Raw genomic sequence first — 26,224 nt, forward strand, 5'->3', positions numbered from 1 at the left:
AAAAGTCCCGGTCCTAACACAGATGACGCTAGTTTTATTGCATTCACCGCTATTTCAGTTAGTACTAACCTTCAAAAGAAAGCTGTTAAAATTTCATGATATTCTAGTCATATGTTTGTGAGTTTTGTGCTAAGAGTGAAACTACTTTTTATTTTCAAAACGCTGGATCAAAAACAATTTCGTCTTTCAATTTTACACTGCTTCTTGATGGGAAAAAATACCGTTCAAGCGAAGCAATGGCTTGAAAATTGTTATAGGGACTCCGCTCCATCAGAAACAACAATAAAACGTTGATTTGCTGACTTCAAATGTGGTCGTAGAGACATCGATGATGCAGACCGCAATAGACGCCCAAATGAGAGGATAACACCAGAAAACATAAAAAAATCTACAAAATCGATTTGAATGATCGAAAAGTGAAGTTGCGTGAGTTAGCTAACATCGTAAATATATCAAAAGAACGTGTTATATTGCATGAGCATTTGACTATGGGAAAACTTTGTTCGAAGTGGGTGCTGCGTTTTCTCACTGTTGACCAAATACAAGAACGTGTTAATGATTCTGGACAGTGTTTGATCCGGAATATTTCCGGCGATATGTGACAATGGATGAAACATAGATCCATCACTTCACTTCAGAACCAAAACGATTGTCATGTGAGTGGAGAGCAATTGCTGACAGGCCTATTTTGAGGCAAAAGTGGTAGTGAAATATTATTTGATGAATAATCAATTTTGAACAAAAGAAACCTCGTTTTCTTTGTTACGCCAAGGACATTTCAGCCTATGTGTTATATGTAAAGAGGCTTCAGACCAGGGACGTCGGCCGCGTAGAAAAATATGGATATTTCGAACGGAACGATTATTCGGAAATTTTTCACTTTATACCTAAACATCGATACTCTTATTTACAACTATCAATACTTCTATGAAAAAAAAAATCGAAAAATATCGATATATCGATTATTTTTTCAGCATCCCTACCTCAGACATCCCAAAATTGTGTCATAAAAGTGATATTACGTGTAAACAGGAAATCTTACAGTATCAGATTAAAGTTATTTATCCAGATATATTATCTACTTAAGCTAATATATCCAAAACTTATCATTTGATCGCATCATCGTTATATATTTTATAGAACTAAACAAATTACTATCTGAATACTATTTGTTCAATAAGTATTTTTACGCAGTTCTAAACTACTACAAACAAAAAATTGAAGGTATTCACATGAAAATGTCTTAGATTCCATCAGTTTATTAGTATCTTTGCTTTTGTATTAAAACCACATTACATCAGCGTAAAAGGTTTAAAGGTGGTGAAGAAGCCTTTAGGCAAATTTTTCAATAATCTGGCTGTGTCCATTTTTCCTGGTGCTGCTCAATTATGTCCATTTTTATAGACTATAGTTTGAATTTTCAATTCCTAATATGTATGCAAAATATAAGATTTTATCAATACTGAATAAATTAATGGATTTTGTCGCGGAGGGATGCGTTGGGATTATGTTGCAGCAGCTTTTAAGTAGACTTTTTCCAATGAATCATAAATTATCATAAACTAGATGGTTTAGCTATTACTTCTGTTATTTTTCATATATTAGGTACATGTTATCTTACGTAAAGAAGCGGTAATTAAATGTATAAGCTAAAATTCCTTTACCTGAAGCTGCTTTAAATTTTTTCACGTAATAGAGACAAATCCAGGAATCTTTTTAGAGCTGATATATTTTTTTTATTCCCGCTGCAATTTGTTTTTGTGTAATAAGTCTAATCTTTATGTCTTTTGACTTGCTTACCCCCACTCGGTCGGAAAGACATTTAGGTATCTTTAACATAATCGTTCACAAAAATTGTTCCAAATACAAATTAGTATGCCTCGAAATCAATTTGCATACTATTATACGGAAATATTGAAAATTTTAATATACGAATTAAATTAGTATTGCAAAAATAACTCCATAGGTGGTTGAATAATGTCGAACTGCCTGTTATGGGTGGGAGAACCTACATTATAGATTGCTTTTCGAACTGTAATGGTGCGCAGTTTTCATAGAAAAAAAGGCCCATTTGAAAACAATAAAAGATGAAGATATGCCGGAGTCTTGGCGTACAATGTAGCTAAAATGATTGTGCGCGTCGGTTATAATGAAATGTAATAAAAGGCTCTGGATGCCACGAGGTGATCATGGAATATGAATTATTTGACAAGCTAAGCGTATGCACTATAAAACGTGGACGTAATTTTAATTTTCCGCGTAATAAATTTTTTAACGCCATCCTGTAGTGACTCGACCAATTAAATATTCGGTATTTTTCATCGTAACCACCGCAGTGATAGTTCTGTAACAATAGATTCACATCAGTATCAAGAACATTTCTTCGTTATGTAAAATAGAAATATAATAGAATGTGTGATATATATCAATATAGGGTTTTTCAATAAGAGCGGGTTGATGATGAAATGGGACAAATCAAGCGGTGGATGAGATTTTTAAAATTTTATTTTATTAATCTCTTAGAATCTGCCCGTGGGCTATAAGTATTATTATATGATTTCCGTTGTATAATATAACTATCCTGACATGTAGTAGATCGCTACAGTAAGTGATCTGCTGTACAATTTCTTATTCTAAAAACTATTCTAGAGATTATTAAATCTCACTCTATGTGTCTATTCATCAGTTCGTATAGGTAGTTTGCGTTCGAGTCTACGTATTACACTGTCATCGCGCACATTTAACTGTTTGGCGAGTGCATTCGGATGCACTAATGGCCTTTCAGAGTACTTCCCACTAACACTTCGAATCACACTCGTTATGTATTTTAAGGGGATATCGCGCTGAATCAGTTTGTTGGACACGTAATATGGGGCATCGACGATGACTCGCAACTCTTTATTCTGGAACATCTGAAGGATAGCTATGTTAGATTTGCTAGTAGCACCCCACAATTCAATACCATAGGTCCAAATGGGCCTAACTATTGACTTATACATCAAAACCTTGTTATCTAATGATAAGTTAGGTTTACGCCCAAGCCAATACATTTAGATTAGTTTTATCCATGTCGAACGTCGAGCAAAATACATTCCCAGTTATTTAACGTTATCTGCTTGCGGAAGTTCATAATTATTCAATTTTGCTGAGTGTCAAGTTCCTCTACAAATGGTGAATGTCACATGGGTAGATTTTGTCTCATTTGCTTTGATACGCCACGTTATTAACAACAATTCGACTTTGTTAAGATGAAGTTGGAGGTTTCTTGTGGCTGATATTGGATTCTTATGTGATGATAAAACCACTGTATCATCAGCATATGTTGCAACAGTAGTGTTTCTTGAGATCGGCAGGTCAGCTGTATATAATAGATATAACAATAATCCATTTGAAACGGAGTGTTAAGAAAGTCAACTATGTTATGTTCTTCTGTTGCGGATATTTTAGACGGGTACGGATTAAATACTCTTTTTAAGTGTGTAGAGAAAATTGTGGAAAATTGTTTGGTTAAAGAAATCGTTGGAATTGTATTTAATCATGACAATAACAGAACACAGATTGATAGCGATTCTGCTGATTGAAGCTTAGGGCGCCAGATCCGGGATATCGTCAAATCAAATAATAAATAACAGAAACCAAAAACAGAAAAAAAAAGTGGATTTGATTTTTAAATATTTGTTAATAGTAACTTTATCATTCAGTAATCGACTTCATTACACCTATATATTTTATATTTTGTGGATCCCGTCACTCGAGAGAGGGCGGAAATATGAACCGAAAACACAAAAATAAATATATAAATATAAAACAACCATTTGTTTAGGAACGGGATTCTAACCTGGGACTATCACATATATTGACACATGGATAATTAATTGTTTCCAATTTCATATTCCAATATTAAAGAACTATGTTTATTAAGGAACAAGTTTAGAACTACATAGGAATTAAAATGGACAGTATCAACATTTTCTCCTTTTTGTAAATACTTTAATATAAATAGTTTGTAAATATGTTATATTTTTCTCACTAACTCGCTGCCTCTATTCTATGAATCCTATAGTTGGCTCTTTATATTTTCCTGTATTATTTTATTCTGTTTCATTTTGCGTATCCTTGTAATTTGTTGAATTTTGCTAATATACATAACAAGTAGACATCATAGTTTTTGTAATTTCTTTATAGTCTGTACAGCTTTTGTTGCTGATACTATATAAATAAGTTCAAATTACTTTTACTTTTTAATTTTATGTTAATTTTCATATAATGATTTATTGGTATACTTAAAAAAATAATATATAAAAAAAATATTGAAATGTTAATGAAACATTACTCTCTATAATAGATTAAATTTTATTTGTACATTGTTCCTAAACAGTATATTTATAAATATTGTTTTAATATTGAAATTGTCGAAGTAAGATAAATAAAATAGAACAGCATAGATGACTTGAAATCTACCACTATTTATTAAATTATCATTATAAAATCTCTAATATATAAACCTTTTAAAAACCTCATCTTCAACAACTCAACTCCCATCATTTGCCTTACGACGTATAATATTTCAAAACATCTCAGATCGATTTAAATTAAACGACCAATTTCAAGACAATAAAGAGATCTGTAGAATGAAACCGAGAGAGATCCTAGACAAACTCTCATTTATATGCTAAATCGGAATAACAAGGACCGTTCCATTCTTTCGAACCTCCATCTATAATTATAGTGCCAAAATTTTTATTAATCATTTTATTAATACATTTTTAACATTAATCATACTCTGGGCTGGTTATAATATGGGTTTTGATTTCGGGCATCAGATATATTACCCGCCTTTTGGCCGCCAGAGGCGTACAGATGAAATCAATTTTTTAATCTCGAATGCATGTTTTTATTATAGTTATGAGAACTGAACAAATATTTTGAGCTATGGCTGAGTATTTATGATTTATTCTGCTACACAGATAATGCAATAAAGGCAAATTTGCCTAAATGTGACCAGGTAGGACAGGTAGCTGGGACGCCAAAAGGCCAATGACTTTTGTTCAGTTGTAAAATCTAAATTAAACTGCAGTTATGATGGACAGGTAGACGTTATATCCAGTTAGGATTAGGGATTATTCTGTGAAATTCGTGTGCTTAAGGTTACTCCTAATGATGTTCGAGAAAGGTCATAAATATTTGTGGAATTTTTAGATGGGTATTTTCGTTTTGATAACAAAGTATTTTAGTAGTACCGTGCTGTAGGTTGGCCAATACTCATTTTGTTGCCTGTTCGTTTGTTGAGTAATTCTTGGTAATTTAATGGCGCGAAATCGATTTTTTTCGTTCCTTCCAATTTTAGTAAAAATGTTGTTGAGTATTTTTTACTGTATCCTCAAGAAAGAGGAGAGATATAATTGCTGATAGAGCTAACAACGCTAGAAGGTATTTTCACCAAACCAAACCGCAACAGTATAATATTTAACAGTAAAAATGTTTACCTGTCTAACGAATTTTACTGGCAAAAGGAGGCCACCATTATCTCGTTCATGTTCGAGGTAACTGATTAGAGATGCTGTTCTGAAGCCACACACTTCGGCATTTTCAATCAAAGTAATAAGAAGCAGCGATTTGAAATTTACCAAAACGAGCAACGCGCCAAAACAATGATTGCCGGTTTATAATCTGTAGTTGTTATAACAAATATTTTGAATAATTTTGCAGACGTTAGACCACCGGGCGACTTTTGCAGGCTGGTTTGGTTACAAGTTACAGAGAGCATCGTGCTTCATTTTAACTAGAATAAAATGGGAAGGAAAATATTGTCTGATTCTAAAAATAATGTAATACATTAATCATCTTGATGACATAGTTATTTTGAATTGACTATAGGTGGATATGGTATTGCATTTTGTATATATTATTATACAGATGATACTTCGAACAAGCATAATGTTCAGTATATCATTTCGTTCAGTGAACGTTTAAACATATTTCAAATATCAATATAAAATAAAACTATGCTCAAATGAGACGTAAATAGGTTAGCGCGACTGATAACAAGGAAAAAATATAATATTATTTCATGGTTCGCGATAGATGTAGATAATTAAAATTACACCTGAATACAAACAGTACGAGCCCATGAATTATTTATACGTACATAAAGTGATATTTAAGTGATAGAGGTTTATTATTTCCATAAAAATTCTATATTTTCAAGGATGTTTCGTAGCAGTAATTGCTTTTGTTATAACGCGTTTTAATACTTTTTCATTACGTTCATATTCGTTTTATTCGATAAGCTTTATCGCGAAGTAATGGAGTGAACCTTATGCGGGTCGTGCCATTGACGGTGAAACGGCGCTTCATATAAATTTATTTGTTACCGTCGCGTTTAAAATGAGCGATAATTATTATAATTCGGTATTGTCACGTCCGCTCTAACGTCTAATTAATTTTTTAACCGTATGGGGGATTTGTTGTTTTAGTCACCGTCAGACTGAAATGGCGTAGAGCTAGATACAGAAGTTATTAATATTCATTTATTTCACAGTATTTAATAAAAATATAATTTTGTTAAAAATTACGACGGGATTTTAAAAAAATTAATTACATCTTACATTACATATGCTTAGTAAAATCTTAATTTACAAATTAATTTATTATTACTGTTCTGTTGTACTTACATTAATACACAGGCAAGACGAGTACGGTATTAATACATCAGTGTGTATATCTCAAGTTAAAATAAAACTAAACTATTTAAGCTAAATTTAAGAATACATTTATACAGTAAACAAGTTCCTGTGGTTTAGTTCACTTCAATCTTCTGATTTCCTCAGTGTTGCTTCCTCGTTGCTATGATTTAGCAACCTTATTTCATGTTATAATGCGAAATCTTGGATCACTTCGTGTATCCATTTGATTTCGAGGTCATCGTACGTTCGTTGGTTACGTAGCGATAAATATTGGTAATTAATCGTAGAATTTTGTTCTGAGTACGTTGGATTACTAGTTGGTTTAATGTTTTAGAGCAACCCGATAGGTCCAAATTGGCTTTATGATTGACTGATAAACCAAACTCTTTGATATTTTAGACCAAGTTGGGAGTATCTTCCGACTAACCAGTAAAGTTGTTTGATTTTGCGTCTGATCTGCTTTGCTTTTTATGTAACATGATATTCCCAGTTTAACCTACCACCGAGATATATTCCGAGGCTTGAGAAATCGGGCATCCGTCAAGTAATTAGGTTTTGTCATTTTGTCAAAACACAAAATAAACATGGACATATTTGGACTTATTAAGCTGCATTTTCCAGTCTCTAGTCGAGATGTAGATCTTATTGACCGCTAATTGTACTTTTTCTAAAGCTAAAGGCATACAGCTTTTGCCATAATAACTGTGTCGTCGGCAAATATTTCAAGTACTGTTTTATTCTTGGGATATTAGCATTAAAGAGCAGATATAGGAATCGTCCTAAAACACTACCCTGTGGAATCTCCAACTAGATTTAAGTCTTGAGAATGCCCCTTCATGCGAGACTGAAGAGAGCAATTTGCTCATTTTCTAGATTAATCCCAAATGTCATACCCGCTTAAAATGTATTTTCAATAGCCTTTGTTCCTCTGTGCATTTGGTAGATTGTCGAGTGGTGATTTTGAAGACCAAACTGGAAATCTGATATTTCTATAAAGGGTTTAAAACGTTTTAACAACAGTTTCTCAAATAATTTTGATATCAAAAGGCAGCGAAAGAGGCCTGTAACATCTAGAAATAAACGATTTCAAGGGATTGTAAAAATAAATATACCTTCTTAACCAATAAATCTGATATATGTTGTATAAAATAAATACTTAATATTATCCATCACTGGACAGATCAAATCTTAAGACGACAATATGTTACTGGTTCACAGGTTTTTTACATTTACTCCGATTTCTTCAACTAATGTTATAAGAGCGAATGACGATAATGGTAAAGGATAGTACGATAAATCATTTGTTGAAGTACTTGACATCAGTTATAAGAATGTCTAAAAATATCTTTAAAATATTAATAAATTAATTATAATTAATACTGTATGAGTCTATACTCAAGCCCATTTGGACATATGGAATTCAACTATGGGGTACCGCTAGCAAATCTATTATATCCATCATTCAACGGTTCCAAAATAAGGTGTTGCGTGCCATTGTTGATGCTCCGTACTATATTTCAAATAAAGTGATACAACGCGATATTCCTCTAGAACCTATAACGAGTGTAATCCAACGTGTTTGTGTGAAGTACTTCGAAAGAGTGTCAGTGCATCCCAATGTACTCGCTAATCAGCTAAATATGCGACGTGATAGTGAAGTGCGTAGACTAAAACGTTTAACACCACCTGATCTGATTACTGGACATATGTAGAGTTTAGAATAAGCATTAGAATAAGACTAATTAATTAAGATAATATTTTATACAGAAGATTGCTTAATGAAGTGATTTTCTACATGCCATGTATATATAATATAAACAGAAGAAATACTTATTGCCAATAGGGCAGATTGTGGACTCACGAAGAGTAATAAAAAAAAATAATTAATACAATATATTTCTATATAACAATTAAAATTTGATTTTTTTCAATTACACTTGATTTGATTGATTTCGCGTGTTCTAAATTAAAAAATCCTTGTGGTTGATTGAGATATCAATCATTATAGTAACCATTCCCTCGTTATATGTTATTTAAGTTATAAATTTAGTAACATACATAGTTTATTGAGTCGTTATTCTTTCAAATTAGTTTTAATTAATTTGAAAGTATTTCGTGATTCTAGTAGGTTTTTTTTCTAATGGACTTCGACAACACCATACAGTGTAATATATTTACTGATGGTAAAAAAAATATATTAAACCAGTTATTTTTACTACTATAAAATAAATTCGATTATCTAGTCTTTTTGAAATGAGACTTGTGTGAGTTTTGAGAATAGTGAATTTATTTGTAACTTTTTGCACTGTAGAATTATGGGTAAGAATGTTTTTGTGACGAGTTATTTTGAATGAGTTTAATTGATGCTGATATATTTTCCATTAAACCATAAATAAATCGTTATGATACCTCAATCATTATTACTCTCTAGAAACCAATATAGGACGAAGATACCGAGACGCGCGTATCGCCATCCGATTTTTCATTATTTCCCCGTTTCTCTTGTTCCGAAGGTAAATTATCCGGACCGATAAGAGATCAGATATTAAACAGCAACATACCTCACACCTCATATATGATTCCTAATCAAAACATTAAAACCCAGAGGCCAAAAGTTGATTTATACGGCGCAGCGTCCGATCGACCGTACCTGGACCGTCGTGCCATCGTCGTCCGTAGCACGCGGTCGGACGAAGACCGCGATATCGGAGGTATAGCTCAAGGTGTTATATCTTAAAGAGTTAAATACTCATTCCGAAGCGCCCGGCCTGAAATTATCGACCACTCTATCGAAGTCTACACGGGCTGGTGGTTTTAATTTGGAATATGTCAACGATACCCATGATAGATGAATGGTGTGGGCCGTGCAATCGTTGTAAAAAGGGTGAATTAATTGTTTTTTAGAGGTGTGTTATAGATTTACAGAGTGGCTGATGATATTAATGATTTGAGATGTTCGTTCTTAAGGGAAAATATTCAATCTTCAGCAAAACAGTCTCAACACAGTAAAATCAGTTAAAATTTATCCAGTAATCGTTATCCGCGAACGTATAATCTTATCGTTTACAAATGTATTAAAAGAAAACTTTACTCGAAAAGACTTATGCTCGGTTGCTGCTAACATCATCATTTGCTGTGACTTGTTTATTGTATATTCTTCAAATGAACAAACTAGTTATGATAAACATATGACTGGAGGTCCATTTTGCTTTTAAAATAGTTGCAATTTTTAGCGGTATAGATTCTTGTACCAAAACATCTGCGGAGAATTGCATCAATGATGTTGTAGATGGAAAACTACTCCCCACTTTCTGCTTCTAAAACTCTCCATAACACTTTAATTATGTTGATGTTTGGCGGTTTTACTGGCCAGAGAAGATGTTTTTTTATTTATTAATTACATCTTACATTAGATATACTTAGTACAATCTTAATTTATAAATTGCATAAGCAAGCCCAGTACAGCATGTATACATTAGTATATATTTCCCAAATTAAAATAAAACTAAACTACTTGAGCTAAAGTTTAGAATACACTTCAACACACTAAACAAGTTCATGTGGTTTGGTTCACTTCAATCTTCAGGTTTCCAGTACCTGTGTTGCTTATACGTTGCTGTGATTTAGCAACCTTATTTCATGTTTTAAGGCGAAATCTTTGATTTGTTCGTGTATCTATTTGATTTTGAGGTCATCGTGCCGCTCTTCGTTTGTTACGTAGCTATGCATTGGTAATTGATCGCAGATCTTTGTTTGAGGTGCGTTGGGTTGCGTTGATTACTAATTGTTTTGATGTTTTAGCCCAATATTTGCACCCCATGGGTCTTAATTGGCTTTTTGATTAACTGATTTTGAGTCTGATCTTCTTTGCTTCTTGTCTAACATGATGTTTCTGATTTAACGGACCATCGAGATGTATTCCGAGATATTGAGCTGATTCTGCTTGAAGAATCGGGCATCTATCAAATGAAGATATTTGATAATATTCCAGTAAACCTACTGAATGACCGAATCTTTTTGGCTATATGTAGAGGTGCATTATCATGAAAGAACCAGTTGAATACCATGCCCATATCATAACGAAATATGTCATACCTTCAAGATTTGGCATGTAAACTAAGCTACATAAACTTAGACTAACACCGACTTCACCAACAAAATGTTACTGTAATCTGGCGAATATCAACACGAAAATACACCATAAACCTGATTTTATCTCTATATTACAAATATATCGGATTTGGCGTTTGTGGTATTTTTGCGAAGTATTTTCACTGATATCTAATTCCTATATTTTCCCAGAACTGTTTTATTAATTATTTATTTTAAGTCATAAAACCAGTCAGAATATTTTTGTTTTGTATTGGTATGGTAATCTATTTAGATCGGTTAATCGGAATATAATATAAGAGCAATATTTGTTTAAATGTGTGATATTGTAATGCAACAACATACAACATAATACAAATCAACAACAACAAATATAATAATGTATATAACAAATTAATAAGTCCATCATTGTGGTTAAAAAAAAGTTGTATAATATATCAGTTTTTCAATATGTTATCTATTATATATATACATATATATATATATATATATATATATATTACTAAAACTTAAAATTATCGTAAAATAGCTAGGCTGATAACAAATTAATAAGGCCCATTATTGTGATTTAAAAAAAGTTGTATAATATATCAGTATAAAAAATACGCATGCTTTTACGTAGCTAATATATATCAAAGGAATGTCAATATATCCAATATAAATCATTATAATAATGTATTTATGGGTTCATATAATTGCGATACTAAACCGTATTCACCCTGTAGGCGTATCCTGATGGTATTCCGATTTATAGTTGTTTTATTTCAATCGATTTATCATACTATAAAGGTAGGTGTTTAATATTAATGAGAAGAATTATTAGTCTTGAATTCACATGTATCGGAATCAAGGAAGGTGTTGAGGATGATTAAGACTCAGCCGGGTTATTATACCTACTGATGTCGACCACTATCGTCGTACCGGGCCTGTTCGAGATCTTTTCTGCGCTCATAAGTGAACAACAGATATAAATGGTTGTTCACTTGGTTAAAAATCAAACTTTCTCCAGTGCAATATTCTGGTTGTAGGTTACAAAAGTGGTGCTTCTAATTCTCTCACGGTATTTATCAGCTGATTGGTAGCGACTTGAGTAGTCATAGTTTTATGAAGATTTTTTTTTATAACATCTTTATTATCTTCTTTCGTTTTTAAAGGCGAAATCTTGGATAACTTCACAAATACATTTGATTTCTAGGTCATCCTGCAGTTCTTCGTTGATTACATAGCGATAGGCATTGGTAATTAATCAAAGAACCTTGTTTTGATAGCGTTGGATGACTAGTTAATTGGAATTTTTAGTGCAACCCCATAGGTCCAAATTGACTTTATAATTGTCTTATAAATCAATCTCTTTGCTTTTAGATCTTCCGTTGAGAGTATCTTCCGACCAAATAGTATAGTTATTTTATTTCGGTTCTAGTGTGTTTTGCTTTTTGTCTAACATGATGTTTCCAATTTAATCTACCGTCAAGATGGATGCCGAGGTATTTAGCTGATTCTGCTTGAGGAATCGGGCATCCATTGAGTGATATAATTATAATTAATAAGTTTTTATTATTTCGCCTCAATGCAAAATTAACGTGGACAGGTTTGGAGCTGTTAAGTTGAATTTTCCAATCTTTTGCCCATTTGTAGATTTTTTTGACTGCCACTTGTACTTTTTCTACTGCCCTAGGCAGAGATATGTCGTTTGCCATAATAATTGTGTCGTAACCAAAGGCTCCAGGTAGTGTTTCTTTTGTTGCTGTAATGTCAGAAATGTAGAGCAGATATAGGAGAGGTCCGAAGACGCTACCTTGTGGAATTTCAGCTGAAAGTTTTAAATGTTGAGAACGCCATTTCGTACGATACTCTAATTTCGAGGGGGTAAATTACTTCATATTCTGATTTCTCTCTTGCTATTGGGGTAGCATCTTATATTGTAGGGGGTATTGTAGCTGACCGAATTTTTTCAATTATATTTTTGGTTTGTTGCTCAATATCATCTATACTTTTAAGTCTTACTTTTAAACTGATTTGCTTCTGCAGTATTAATCTGAATTTATCCCAGTTAGTATATTTGTTAGTAAGATTAGGCTTTTTTGCTTTTTTTAGGATTGTCGTGTACAGTGTTAACAATACTAAAGTGTGATCATATGTTAGATCGCACAAGCTTTCTGTACTAATTTGACTTAATGAAATGCCTTTTGAAATATAGAAATCCAGCAGATCAAGATCCTTATATATTGAAAATTATTATTTTGTATTCCATTAAGTTATATTTTTGGAATAATATAAATTTTAAAATATCACTACCATTTTGTTTTTTATTTTTCTCACACATTAAACCCTGTATCTAGCAGGAATCTGGTTTCCATACGTACCTACGGGGTATATTCGGTTGGTATTAATTTATTTCATTGAAAACACGGTGGTACTCGATTACCTAGTGAGCGTTTTGCGTTGTCTTGCTCTCGTTCGCATCGAAAATGATTTACGGGAACGGTTGTTCGCGATTTCGAACTAATATTATTATAATTTTATGCGGACGTATTGGTGGAACTGTTAAACGACAAATTTCGAGTAATATACGGCGAATATCTGCATCAATATAACCATGTGATTCATGTCAGAATGGCAAATGTGCCAAGGGGTTAATTATTATTATTATTATTAATATATAGAACTTGCAATAATTCCATCATAAATATATAATGTGCTATTAGTAAATTTGCTTTGATATTTACCCTAATTTAAATCAAACTGTCGTTTCATTTTAATTAAAAAAAAATTTAATAAAATAGTAAAAAAAATCACCCAAATCATCAGTAAATCTCAGAATTATTCGAGACTTTCAGGATCACACGTAAATAAAAAATAAATAGATAAAAATTATATTGTATCTGCGACATCACTTTTAATTTGAATTCTTGAAATATATATGGCAGAAAATGTTTTAAGAAAATTGCCTGATACGATGAAATAATAAACGAAATAAGATAAAATAATGTTTTTTTTTATTCAACATTTATGTTTATTTTTTCAAGGTTTTCTGTTTAAATAACAACGTATGTAATTAAAAATAGAATTCTTTATATCCTTAAATTTTTGAGAATATATAAATGCAAGTTCGGATAACTGACAGGCCGCCTGCTATTGTAAATTTCAACGGTATCCAGTTGGAACAGATGCATTTCAAGTACTTGGGATCTAAGGCTGGAGAAAAGTGGCACCAACCGCCGAAATAATCTGTTGGATCGGCTTTAAGCATTACTATCAAGACTACAATATGCCTATTTCGAACGCTTATCTTGCTAATTCTTATATGTAGCTCAGATAGTTGTTTGAAGACGTCTGATCAGAACACAGTTGAGTAACAAATTCACAGACTCAGATTGCAATGATTTGGATATGTCTGTCAAATGAAAGGTGAATAAATTCGTCATGGACTTCTGTGGCGAAAGTAACCTTTTGTTTGGAAGCCACAGCGAATAGCTTTGAAAAAAACATGGATGCAGGTTATCAAGGACGATCTAAAAAATTGGAGACTGACAATGTCCGAACAACTGCCGCCAATCGCTAACTGTGGCGGAATTTACTGAAAAATGTTGGAAGTCCTGCAGCACCAAGCAGCTGGAAGTGACTCTTTTCTCGAATGTTGGCCATGTTTGAACATAATATATATAATAGAAATAGAGGAATATGGTAGATATAAGACAAGAAATTCAATTATCAATAGAATTTTGTAAATAAATAATAATTAAGGAAGAATAAGTAGATGAATACAGTGTTTTTTGTAGACTTCGTTGTTTTGAAGAATGCATCAGAGAAAAAGATTCGGCTTAAATGAAGAATAGATTACTGGAATTACACAGATTACAATAAACTTACTTAATTATATTTTATCTGTTTTGCTTTATGTTTATCTATATATGAAAAAAATTAACGGTCTCTTTTGTGCCCTCCATTTAAAAAATCCAGAATAATCCTTCCCGCTTGCTAGTTAAGATAACAAAAAGCAGTTGTTTACCATATATACTGTTATTTTCAAATAATAGCGACACAATAATAGATCGAGTACAATACGATATTGGGAGCCAGACGACCGCCTTCAGTGAATCGTAAAAATCGACAGAAAATATTCAGATTTCACGCATCCCGAACCGGTCCAGATTCAATCTAAGCGTCGATGCATGATAATCTGACTAATTATCGGCGGCTTTGCCGTATTATGAGACCATTTTATGCTGTTATTGTCCCGCCACAATAGCTCGGAACGTCCTATTGAATGATATTAAAAAAGAGGGAGAATCCGTCGACAATGGACGCGTACATCTAGTTTGACTCGTGAGGGTCAACACACATTTAGGGTAAGAGGTGAGCTATTGTTGGAAAGTCAAGTGATTTGTACCACCTCTCGTTTGTGTTTGTGTTTTGTACGACGATGTTTATCTTGCGGCCTGACGTCGAATATTTATTTCTCCTTTGGTCTCGGTTATCGGCGGTGTCATCGACGAATATATTTCAATAAAATTAGTGTTAATTTAAAGGCTTAATTGCTTGTTGCCTGGACGACGAAACTAATTTAGCTATTAATTGATTCCGACCGGATATTAACATATCCCTCCGAGATTTTATCGCTTCTTTTATATTTTCGGTTAAAACAAATTCGTTGTTTATATCCAGGTTAAATAGGGTATCTTGTTACTTTATTAGATATCTTTATTTCGTAAGAGTATATTGTATTTTATTTTTTAAATCAATTGAAGAATCTCAAATTTTTATCTCTTAAATAATCTCAAATTGAATTATATCTTAGAGTTTCCGAATTTACATATAAATATATCGACTAAAATGGTACTTATTGCACATCTGCAAGGATTGTTTGCTTTACAAGCAATTACAGCAAAACTGATATATTCGTATAAAAAAAAGACAAATCACGGATATCAAAATAGGGTTTTTTGTACAAAGAAAATTCGATAGTAGAATATTGTGGAACACATTCACAGAGTGCACTATTCGTATACTCTCTAATATAAATGATACAAACCCAGCTTGGTTAGCGTAGTGATTAAGACGACATGATGGTCCTTCTACTGTTGCGATAGTTGCGGGTTCGAATCCAGCTGGGCCTAAAAGGCAAGAGTACAAAATCCAAGACAAGGAAAATGATACCAGTCACGTTAGTAACTAGGCTGGGTAAGGCCAGATGTGTTCTGAAATCTCTAAGTTGTTCACTCCCAAGTCGGTAAGCTTAATGTCAAGGACCGTGATTCAGAGCCCACCATAATCAATATGTATATAACAAAAAAATTGTCTTAAACAAAACCACTACATTGTCACATAATCATATATCTTATTGCATTAATCATTAAACACCTCAATATTTAACAAAACTTATTAATTACAGAATATTACAAATTACAAATATAAATAATTAATAATTTCTTCTATTTGTCCTGTGTGTTCCATCTATGCCAATTATGTAGCTATTTTCATTACTTCATTTGTGCATTCACATAGTCCTTATCTTTTATTCATATTTCTCAGTTAAAAAATATATTACAAAAACAATAAATACACCAGGATGATCAAAGAATAGTTCCTTTACCTACATTTTTAAATAAAATTATATTGTTCTTTGCTTATTTATTTCACTCTTCGATCTGATGGGATGGCTCATCTTTAGTTGTCTCAATAAAAATTCTATGGAACTATTTTATAACTATATTCTATGCAATATTCATTTAAACTCTTGTTGCATAAATTAACGTATTTATTACCTTCAATATTTGGTTAGTGCTTTATTAAGAAATGCGTTTACTAATGATACCTGAAATTAATCAGAAGTCAGTACCAGTAAAATTCAGAGAAAGATCCTTAGTACAGTGATATACTGTGTCTCCAGAACCATATCAATTATTAATACTCCTTAAGCAAGAACAATTTTCCTTTTTTTCTTTTTCTTCACCAGACATCAAATTGTCAATATTGTGATTTCGAAAATCTAAATATCTTGTAAACAAAGAAAACAGATAATTTTCGATTTTTGTTATATATCTATGTTGGGATGAAATTTTCACATGTCGGGTTATACTTTAACAGCTGTATATACTTTTCGATAAAGCGATCACATTAATTTGTTTTCTCTACAAAAAGCGTAAAATATAACTTTACGACCATAATATTCTTAATCGTTTTCTATCCATCCGTTTTCAACTTGCCATAACTCTTTAATAAATTGAACAAAACGGGAATAACCGAAAGCAACAGAAAACGCTGCTTAAAAGTAAATAACTTCGTTTAATAGTGTTTGAATCACTCACTTGTCGTTTTAATATCGTATCAAAGGTAAAAAACAAACATTCACTTTATTTTAACCAACACTGTCCTTTATTTTATTTTATAAACTTTTTGAAAAACTTTTAATCCCAACGAGATTCGATACTAGTACGTTATTGTCGGCCAGCTAAACTTTTAAGCCCGCTGCGTTCGTTTATATATATTTTTTAATCGATCTGACGGTTATTCCAAGTTGCTTGATTTGGGCGTTTTTCGTTTTATTGGAATATATCTATAAATATTAGGTCTAAAAATTCTTCCTTCAAATAAGGTTTAACAGTGCCGATTTTCACGCCTCCATATGCCCCCGTTTTCTTCAAAAAGGGAGGCAAAATTTTCGCTAAGCTGTTTAAAATATAGATAATATTAACCACATTTGTTGTATATATTTTTCGTTTCATCGTTGAAGGTCATCATCAAACCAACTAATATATAGATAGCACAGTTCTTATTACTTCTTGTCTAAATTACGTCTTATAAGATATTATAGACAACATTGTAATATTGAAAAAGTATCGATGTTGATAAAGAAATTTATTAAATTTGCTACATAAACGACATAAATAAAAATAATATTTCTCAGTTTTCATTACTATAACGAGCACTCATTAGTCCGACGACCGCGACTCCGCCAAGAAAGAACGAAAAAAAAAAAACACGGAACGTAATTAATTAAAAAAATAAAAGAGAGAAAATGAGCGAGAGAACAGATCGAAGGCAATGAGAAGCGGGTTCAGCTGCGCATTATTCGGGCCCATATTAAACGTATGCATTAAATCGTGAACAACAAAAGGAGTAATTAATAGCGATATTTGTTATACTACCCTGAAGTTCGATAGGAAAGCCGGAGGCGGGCCATCACATCAATCAAGCAGTTGTTAACGCTCATCAAGCGCCGAGGGATCATCCACCATCGGCGTTTACTCTTCGTCAGTTAAATTGATGATGATCAATCTATGACTATAAAATTCGACAAAGCACTCTCGGCTAGACGGGGAAAATACCTGGTTTTTTGGGCGTTTCCTCTTTTTTTTAATTATTCTTCCGATGGTTTGCGGGGACCGAGTTATTTTAGCAACATATGAGTCATAAAACAATGTGAATTAGGTTTGAGGAATTTACAATACTAGAAATTATATATTAACTGCATTAATTTTACTACCATCTCTTCAAAATTTAAAAATAATTTTTTTTATTAAGCTCTTAGACCGCCAACAATCTGCTCGTGGGCAGTAAGTATTATTGTATGATTTCCGTTATATAATTGGTTGTTGTCTAATCATAATTTAGATTCACGCCCTATCATCCAATACATTTGTTTTAGTTTAAGCCCAAGCTGTTTACGTTTTGTCACTATGTTTTTTCAATGTCAGATGTCGATCAAAATGCATTCCCAGATATTTAACGTTGTCTACTTGCAGAAGTTCATAATTATTCAATTTTACCGAGGGACATGTTCTTCTACAAAAGGTGAATGTCATATGGGTAGATTTTGTCTCATTTGCTTTGATATGCCACGTTTTCGACTATGTTAAGATGAAGTTGAAGGTTTTTTCTGGCTGATATTGTCAGCATATATTGCATCGCTTCGGATTTTTTTTTGGAATCTTATTATACAGATTGCATCGCTTCGGATTTTTTTTGGAATCTTATTATACAGCTTTCCACTGTACAATTTACTATTTGCAATCAGGATTGTCGTAGGATATCAAAATGATGAATCTATAGTCAAAACAATATATTAACTGCATTAAAAACTAATCTACGTATTTTGAGTATTTTACTATCATCTTTTAAAGATTTTTGGAATAATTATAAAATACTTAATAATAAGTTAGGTTGTTCAATATATTTCGTGGTCCGATAACCGATTTTAAAATTATTAGAATAACCAAGTCAGATGATGATACATCTGACGAATTTATTAAATTTGCAATAGTTCATATATCAGCTCGTTTAATATTAAAATTATTTTAGAAACGAAGTATCCTTTGCGTTTACAAAAACGGATGTTATTTATACACTTTCTTGGTTAATTTCTGTGTATTAATTGGTTTCGGATTTTTACTTTCTGGACAAGATAATTCGGAATTACAAATTACTATACTGTTGCTTGTTGTGCCATGGTATTACAGTAGCAGAACCAGAGTAGATTCAATAAGCTATTATTGATTTTTACGTGTTAGCGTTTCTGAACCGAAAGGTTAATGGCACCCCTGTTTCTCAATGAATTTGGTTGCATTCAGAATTATTGTTAATATATTATTCTGGAGCACTTGCGGTTTTTTTATCTTAGTTGGTTTTGATATTACAAGAACATACTTATTAACTATATTGAAAAAAGGGCACGTACATAACCTGATACATATTTTAATTGGTATCGATTGGGGAACCCTCTGGAACTCCAGACTGGATGAATATTCTAGTAGAATAATAATCACCGACTTTAACTTCGAACGATCGATTTTCCAGGTATGGATATATCAGAATTACAAAATCACTGATAATGTAAACTGGCTTGACTATTAAACCATGAGGCCACGTGAGATTCTTATGAGAAAGAGCTGGTTTACTTTGCCTGCTAACCTCGTAATTTGATGTACTGACGGGAATTTGACAAGAATTGCTGATAAACATAATTTCTTGATTAAAAAAAAGGTTTGAACCAGATTTTTATAAGAAAATTTTCATTGTCTGAAACAAATAGTAAGTTGAGAGAACGAACTATGAAGAAGCTCCATTTTTTTGACTCAGTAATATTGTACGTATAATTTTCTGAACCGTCCAAACCATCACCAAAATATTGATCAATATGCAAGAACTCCACACCTAATGAGATACCTAAGATCCTTCAAGTAACCTGTATTTGTCTATAATTTCTAGTGTTTGGGCATATCGCTTGACTGTCAAATTTGTACGATCACATTTAAATTGAACAATCCTTCCCGCTATTTGAACCGTTCAATCGTCCATGAATTTGTTTTGTTGTTTCTTTAAAAGATAAAGATAAAGATAAAAATATTGTTACTAGAAAAATATAAAATTCTATCGTAAAAGTACACTGAAGTCTCAACTTTGCACTGCTACAACATTGGATACAAACTGCTAGCACCATATAGAATGTATTAAACAAAAAAACATAAAAAACGAAGAAAAAAGAAAAATATTGTTTCCACCAAATCATTATATTTATTTATATTATATTTTATTCTACTTTTCTTCTAAGATTTCTCAATATATATACGACTATTTCTCATATATATATATATATATATATATATATATATATATATATATATATATATATATATATATATCCTGTGGTATAAATATAGTTTGAAAGTTAATTACTATATACTATACTCTTCATAATGTTAATCATTTCTGGTTTTTAAATGAGCTAATTGTTAATTTATCAAGCGAAGCCTTTGGCACAGCACACGCAGCAGACAAAACATTCACGCACAAGAAATTTTTCCACATATTCCGCACTACATTATCTAATTTAAAATATATTGCCGTTTCGGGCACTTTTATCCTTCGTACGCCGAAGGCTGTTGGAAACCTTTATTACTAATAGGAAGTAATCTCAATCAAGGCTCATAATTTAGCCTTAATATGCCCGCTTCTATTCATCCATCTTAATCTGCATACGTTTACAACAAATTGTTTCGATAGATTGGCGATACTAGTAGCGATAAAGTATTTGTTGCAGAGCAACGTTCTTCGTTAATATTTTAGATTTATCACGTTATTAACGGTCTGATGGGTAGATAACGAGCCCTCCCAGAACAATGAAGGAATTATCAAAACTGTTAAAGATCTCAAGGTTGTTAATACGCTTCGCTTCTTCAGGAAAATCGTTATTGTTCATTAGAAGCAATGCTAGTAATTCTGGAGTTGCTCTCAATATATTTTAATCAACTTTTTTAATGCACATTTAATACGTTGATTGACTGGAATTAATTTACAATATCTTCCATAAAAATATGAAGCTCAACTTTCATTGGGCATGATGTCGATGTCATTGCTGACGTGACGATACGGTGATCACTCACGTAGGTCCAATATCAGTCACAAGTACCCTCTAACTTCTCGAATGACACAAAATCTACCAATGAGACATTCGTCCTGCGTAGAAGTACTTAACCGATAGTAAATATTAATAATCATGGACTTCCGCAAGCAGATAATATTAAATATCTGGGAATGCATTTGGATCGACGCTTGACTTGGGAAAAACATATTAACAATGCGTAAACAACTTGAACTGAACTAGATGTGTTATGTGTATAGGTGTAGATCGAAATTATCCTTCAATGTTATCTAACAAGGTATTTCTGTATAAGTTAATCTTTATGCCTATTTGGACATATAATATCGGACTATGGGATACTACTAGCGAATCCAACAACAGCGAACTAATTCAGCACGGTATTCTCTTGCAACAGTGTAAAGTTCTTTGAAAGTCAGTGTCAGTATACCCTAATGCATTCCAAAAACAGATGTCAGCGAAATACGTAGGCTAAAACGTTTGCCACCATCGGGCTTGATTAAATTCTTTTTTTCCTTCTCATTTTCCTAGTTGTGTCGGAACATATAACAGAATTAGTCTATAAAATTCAATTTGTTTTGGTACTGGCTCACCCTGTTGTCAATTGTCTACAAAATTCTTTAAAACTTTAGCGATAATAATAAGAGATTATAAGCAGACAAACGTTGTAAATCGAAAGTTAAATTTGATGCGGCAACATTGAGACGTGTTTTCGTAATACATTTGACGGCATTGGCTGTTTTATTGGATAAGTTCTTGAATATAAGTTTGTATTGCGTAGGAAATCACTTACTCGAAGCGGTCTTCTATGTGTCATTATATAATGAAAATCACATAAGATATTAATGCCGATAGGGCAGATTGTTGAAATACAGAATAATATCAATATTATTGCTGTCAGAATAAATTTTCAAAGTGGATAATGTATGGAAGTAATGTATCAAGCTGGAAGTTATCTACGTAATCGATAGAAAATTTGGTTTTATATTAATTACATCTTTCATTAGATTTGCTTGGTATAACATTAATTATTACTACTGTTCTGTTATAATTACAATAATTGCATTAATATGTATTTTCCAAAATGGGAATGATAAAATATTTATTTTTGAAAGGAAAAAATACAATTGAAGCAAAAACTTGGCTTGATGCCGAGTTTCCGGACACTGCCACAGGAAAATCAACCATCAAGGATTGGTATGCTAAGTTTAGACGTGGTGAAATGAGCACCGAAGACGGTGAACGCAGTGGACGCCCAAAAAAGGTTGTTACCGGCGAAAACATTACACAAAATGATTTTGAATGACCGTAAATTGAAACGGAATTAAATATCAGAGACTCTAAAGATATCAACTGAACGTGTATATCATATCATTCACGAATATTTAGGTATGAGAAAGGTATGTGCAAAGTGGATGCTGCGCGAGCTCACTTTTGACCAAAAACAACAATGAGTTGATGATTCGGAGCAGTGTTTGAAGATGATCAAGCGTAATAAACCCGAGTTTTTGCGTCGATATATGACAATGGATGAAACGTGGCTCCATCATTTCACTCCGAAGTCCAATAAACAGTTATCCAAGTCGACTTCACACGATGAACCCGCTCCAAAGCGTGGAAAAACGCAATAGACAGCTGGCAAAGTTATGGCGTCTGTATTTTGGGATGCGCAATAATTTTCATTGACTACCTTGAAAAAGGAAGGACCATCAACAGCGACTATTACATAGCGTTATTGGGCCGTTTGAAGTGTCACAAATAAGTGAAAACGATAGCAAAAATCCGTGTATTGGGCTTCGAATTGCTTCCTCATTCACCGTATTCTCTAGATCTGGCCCCAGCGCCTACTTCCTGTTCTCAAATATCGCTAAAAGGCTCAGGAAGGCTCGCTGGGAAGAAATTTTCATCGAATGAATAGGTGATCGACGAAACTGAGACCTATTTTGAAGAAGGGATAAATGTGAGTGTGCAAAGGGAATAATAGGACAAATATTCCGAAATTATCTCTCTAGATGGTCATTAAAAAGGGTCACTCAATTGGCCTCACAAATTGCCATTTATGTTTCCATTAAAAAACAGAATCACAGGATACTAGATCCAAAGAATATTGTCGTCGATCGACGATCTTAATTTTTGCATTGAACGTTACTGGTTCTAAAACAATTCGTGCTACAAATATCCATACATTTATAAAACTGAATGTATGCCAAATAATTTAGACACAAACAGAACCCATCGTTAAATACCCATTCTCGGTCTCCCTTCATTATCAGGAGGCCCCTCGGTGCCCATCAACTATCCGACCGTTTCAAAGCCACCGAAGAGTCGGGTTCTCATCCGATTCCTGCATGATCGGCCGGGCCGGTTCGGTAATCCAGAGTAATATGGTGTTAAAACATCGACGGATGGCGGGGGGTGGGGTTGTTGAGGTTAAAGACGATCATTAATAAGGCTGGTTAACTAATCTGTCCGTCGGAATCATCTATCTTTACAAGTTACTTCGAGAGATACGCCCGGAGCGATCGAGTTTTTTTTTGTTCCTTCGCTCGTTTTATTTAGACGGAGAGCTGGTCTCGATTACAACGAATTTATGGAGCGATTTTGCGCGTTTCGCCATCGTCGATAACACGTTTTTCATCGCAATTAAATTGGTCGGAGTGGCGGGACTAGATATCGAGCCTGTTCCTACATTAATTGGGCCACTAAGGGACTTAATTATATGCAGAGAAGGCGATAAATTGTTTACAATATAATGAGAAACAGGAGTTATTGTTATAACGTATGAGCGTAACAACGAAAACCCAGTTTTTTTGTTCAAAATTAGCTTTATTCATAGACATAATCTCCATCTCCATCCGTAATGATTCTAGCACCACTCTAACATTTTAATACCACTTTTGTAGAAAGATTTATCATTTTCCTCAAAATAGGCCTGTCTTCAGTTGATGTGCACTTTGATGATGATCGTTTTGATTCCAAAGTGAAATCATGGATCCTTCTTTCATCCGTTGTCACATATCGACCCCAAAATCCCGGTTATTTACGTTTAAACATGGCCAAACACTGCTCAGAATCATTAACACTTTCTTGGTTTTAGTCAATAGTGAGCAAACGCGGCACCCACTTTGAACAGAGCTTTTTCATAGTCAAATGCTCATACAATATCAAACCAACCTTTTTTTTATGGTGTTACCACCTCATTTGGACGTGCACTGTGTTCTGCATCATCGGTGTCTCTACGATCACGTTTGAAGTCAGCAAACCAACTTTTAATTGTTGTTTCTGATGGACCGGTATCCTTCCAAGCCATTTCTTCGCTTGTGCGGTATTTTTCCCGTCAAGAACACAATTAAAAAGTCGAAATGGTTTTCGATACATTGTACAAGTTAACAAAAATAGTGCCACTCTTAGTATAAAACTTGTGAGTAGAATATCATGAAATTTCAACAGCTTTTTTTAAAGGTTAGTACTAACTGAAAAAGCGGTGAATGTAATAAAACCAGCACCATCTATGTGATAGGCCCGGGACATTTCATCCCATGTGTTACTTAAGACACAGGCTAGGTATTCCATCTTGTCATGTTATAAAATTGCAAACACACGTTGATGAAAACAACAAAAGTATTATACAATGAACTATAGAAGTATCACAGAATAATTCCTTCACAAGCAATTTATGGTATTACCATCATATTTGAAAACATTAAAAAGACTGAACACTTTTTTTTATGGAATATTAAAATTGAAGTCAGACAATTGAATGAATTTTGCCAAAAATTAAGAATCTAAATTAATTATAATAAGAAAAACATTCTATAAAAAGCTATATGCAATTAAAAAGTATAATAAATTAATTTAGTTATTATTTATCATTATAGAACATCATTTTCTTTTACACATTCTTGTGGAACTTTGCGATTCTTCAAAAAAGAACTTCAAAACCTTCCTCAAAAACAGTTCATTGAGTCAAGAAATTCCATCTTCAGGCTGCAAAAATTTCTATATCTCTGGAAACGCCCCAATATTTCTATTATTCCCAACAAAGGACACATACCTCAGCATCGATAATGGGTTAATTCTGACTCTGCTACCGCAGACAATTTGAACATTGTGCAAGTGTGTACCGATTTGTAACTAAGGAAGTTCTTCAGACGATTCTCGAGTCGTCTGGTCCATAAATTAAAATATGTTGGCTTTCTTGACTCAGTCCCGTTCTAACCCGTAAATTGCACACTGCAACCTTGAATAATAAGACTAAAAAAAAACGAAAAGTCAGATATCAAAGAAGAAAATAGAGATCTTGTCATCATACATTTCCCGAATTATTTTGGTCAGAAATTAATTAATAACTCTTTTGATTTTGTGTATAAATGTCACGCTGCAAGGTTCACAAAAATACTAAGATACACAAGATATTTAAGTACGAAAATATCGAATAACTATAAATAAAAGGTATTGATATATCAGGTTTACATTTACAAAGTACCTTCTCGTATACGAGACAATTATCATTCATTTCTAAATACCATAGCAAATAAAAACCAGATTAATATTTTATCGTAATCAATCATTATAATGATTGTCTCTCGAATAGAAAAATACAGATGAACTTTAATTAATCTGAGCTTTTATTTGTTCAGAAAAATATTTGGTAACGCCCTTGTGATGGTACCACCATCAATTTTAAACTAATCGCTTTTGAATGAACTGTTTTCACATGTTTTGCACTTCACCAATGTAAACGATAAAAGTTCCGACGACCCAAAATTTGTAAAATAAATCCGAAACCGATACGAAACATTTGTGACGTATAATATCCATTTTGTTACAGCTGTATGAAATCAGTGATGACCCGAAAAGAAAAGAATTCCTAGACGATCTATTCTCCTTCATGCAAAAGCGCGGTAAGTAAAAATAGTTTTTTTTATTAGTTTTATTGCTTGTCAAAGTTGCCCCCGCATTAGGGGTACTTCTCGGAAGAAAGATGACGTTTTGGTCTAGACCGGCGACTTCACAGAAAAAGTATCCTTGTCTTGTCATATCGACTATA

The 26,224-nt window shown here is 32.9% G+C and overlaps 1 protein-coding gene across 4 annotated transcripts in view; it reads left to right on the plus strand.

The window, feature by feature from the left end:
• Nucleotides 1-26,224, plus strand: part of retn (retained) — a 265,375-nt gene that overhangs the window by 149,476 nt on the left and 89,675 nt on the right. For all 4 annotated transcript variants that reach the window (XM_076411354.1, XM_076411356.1, XM_076411355.1 and 1 more), the window contains exon 4: nucleotides 26,006-26,078. In XM_076411354.1, the coding sequence (XP_076267469.1) occupies nucleotides 26,006-26,078 (73 nt within the window). The remainder of the gene's footprint in view (nucleotides 1-26,005; nucleotides 26,079-26,224) is intronic.

Source organism: Rhynchophorus ferrugineus, unplaced genomic scaffold (genome assembly GCF_030347505.1).
Source record: "Rhynchophorus ferrugineus isolate W39M unplaced genomic scaffold, kcgeb_rfMv2 rfM8, whole genome shotgun sequence".
Lineage (NCBI taxonomy): Eukaryota > Metazoa > Arthropoda > Insecta > Coleoptera > Curculionidae > Rhynchophorus > Rhynchophorus ferrugineus.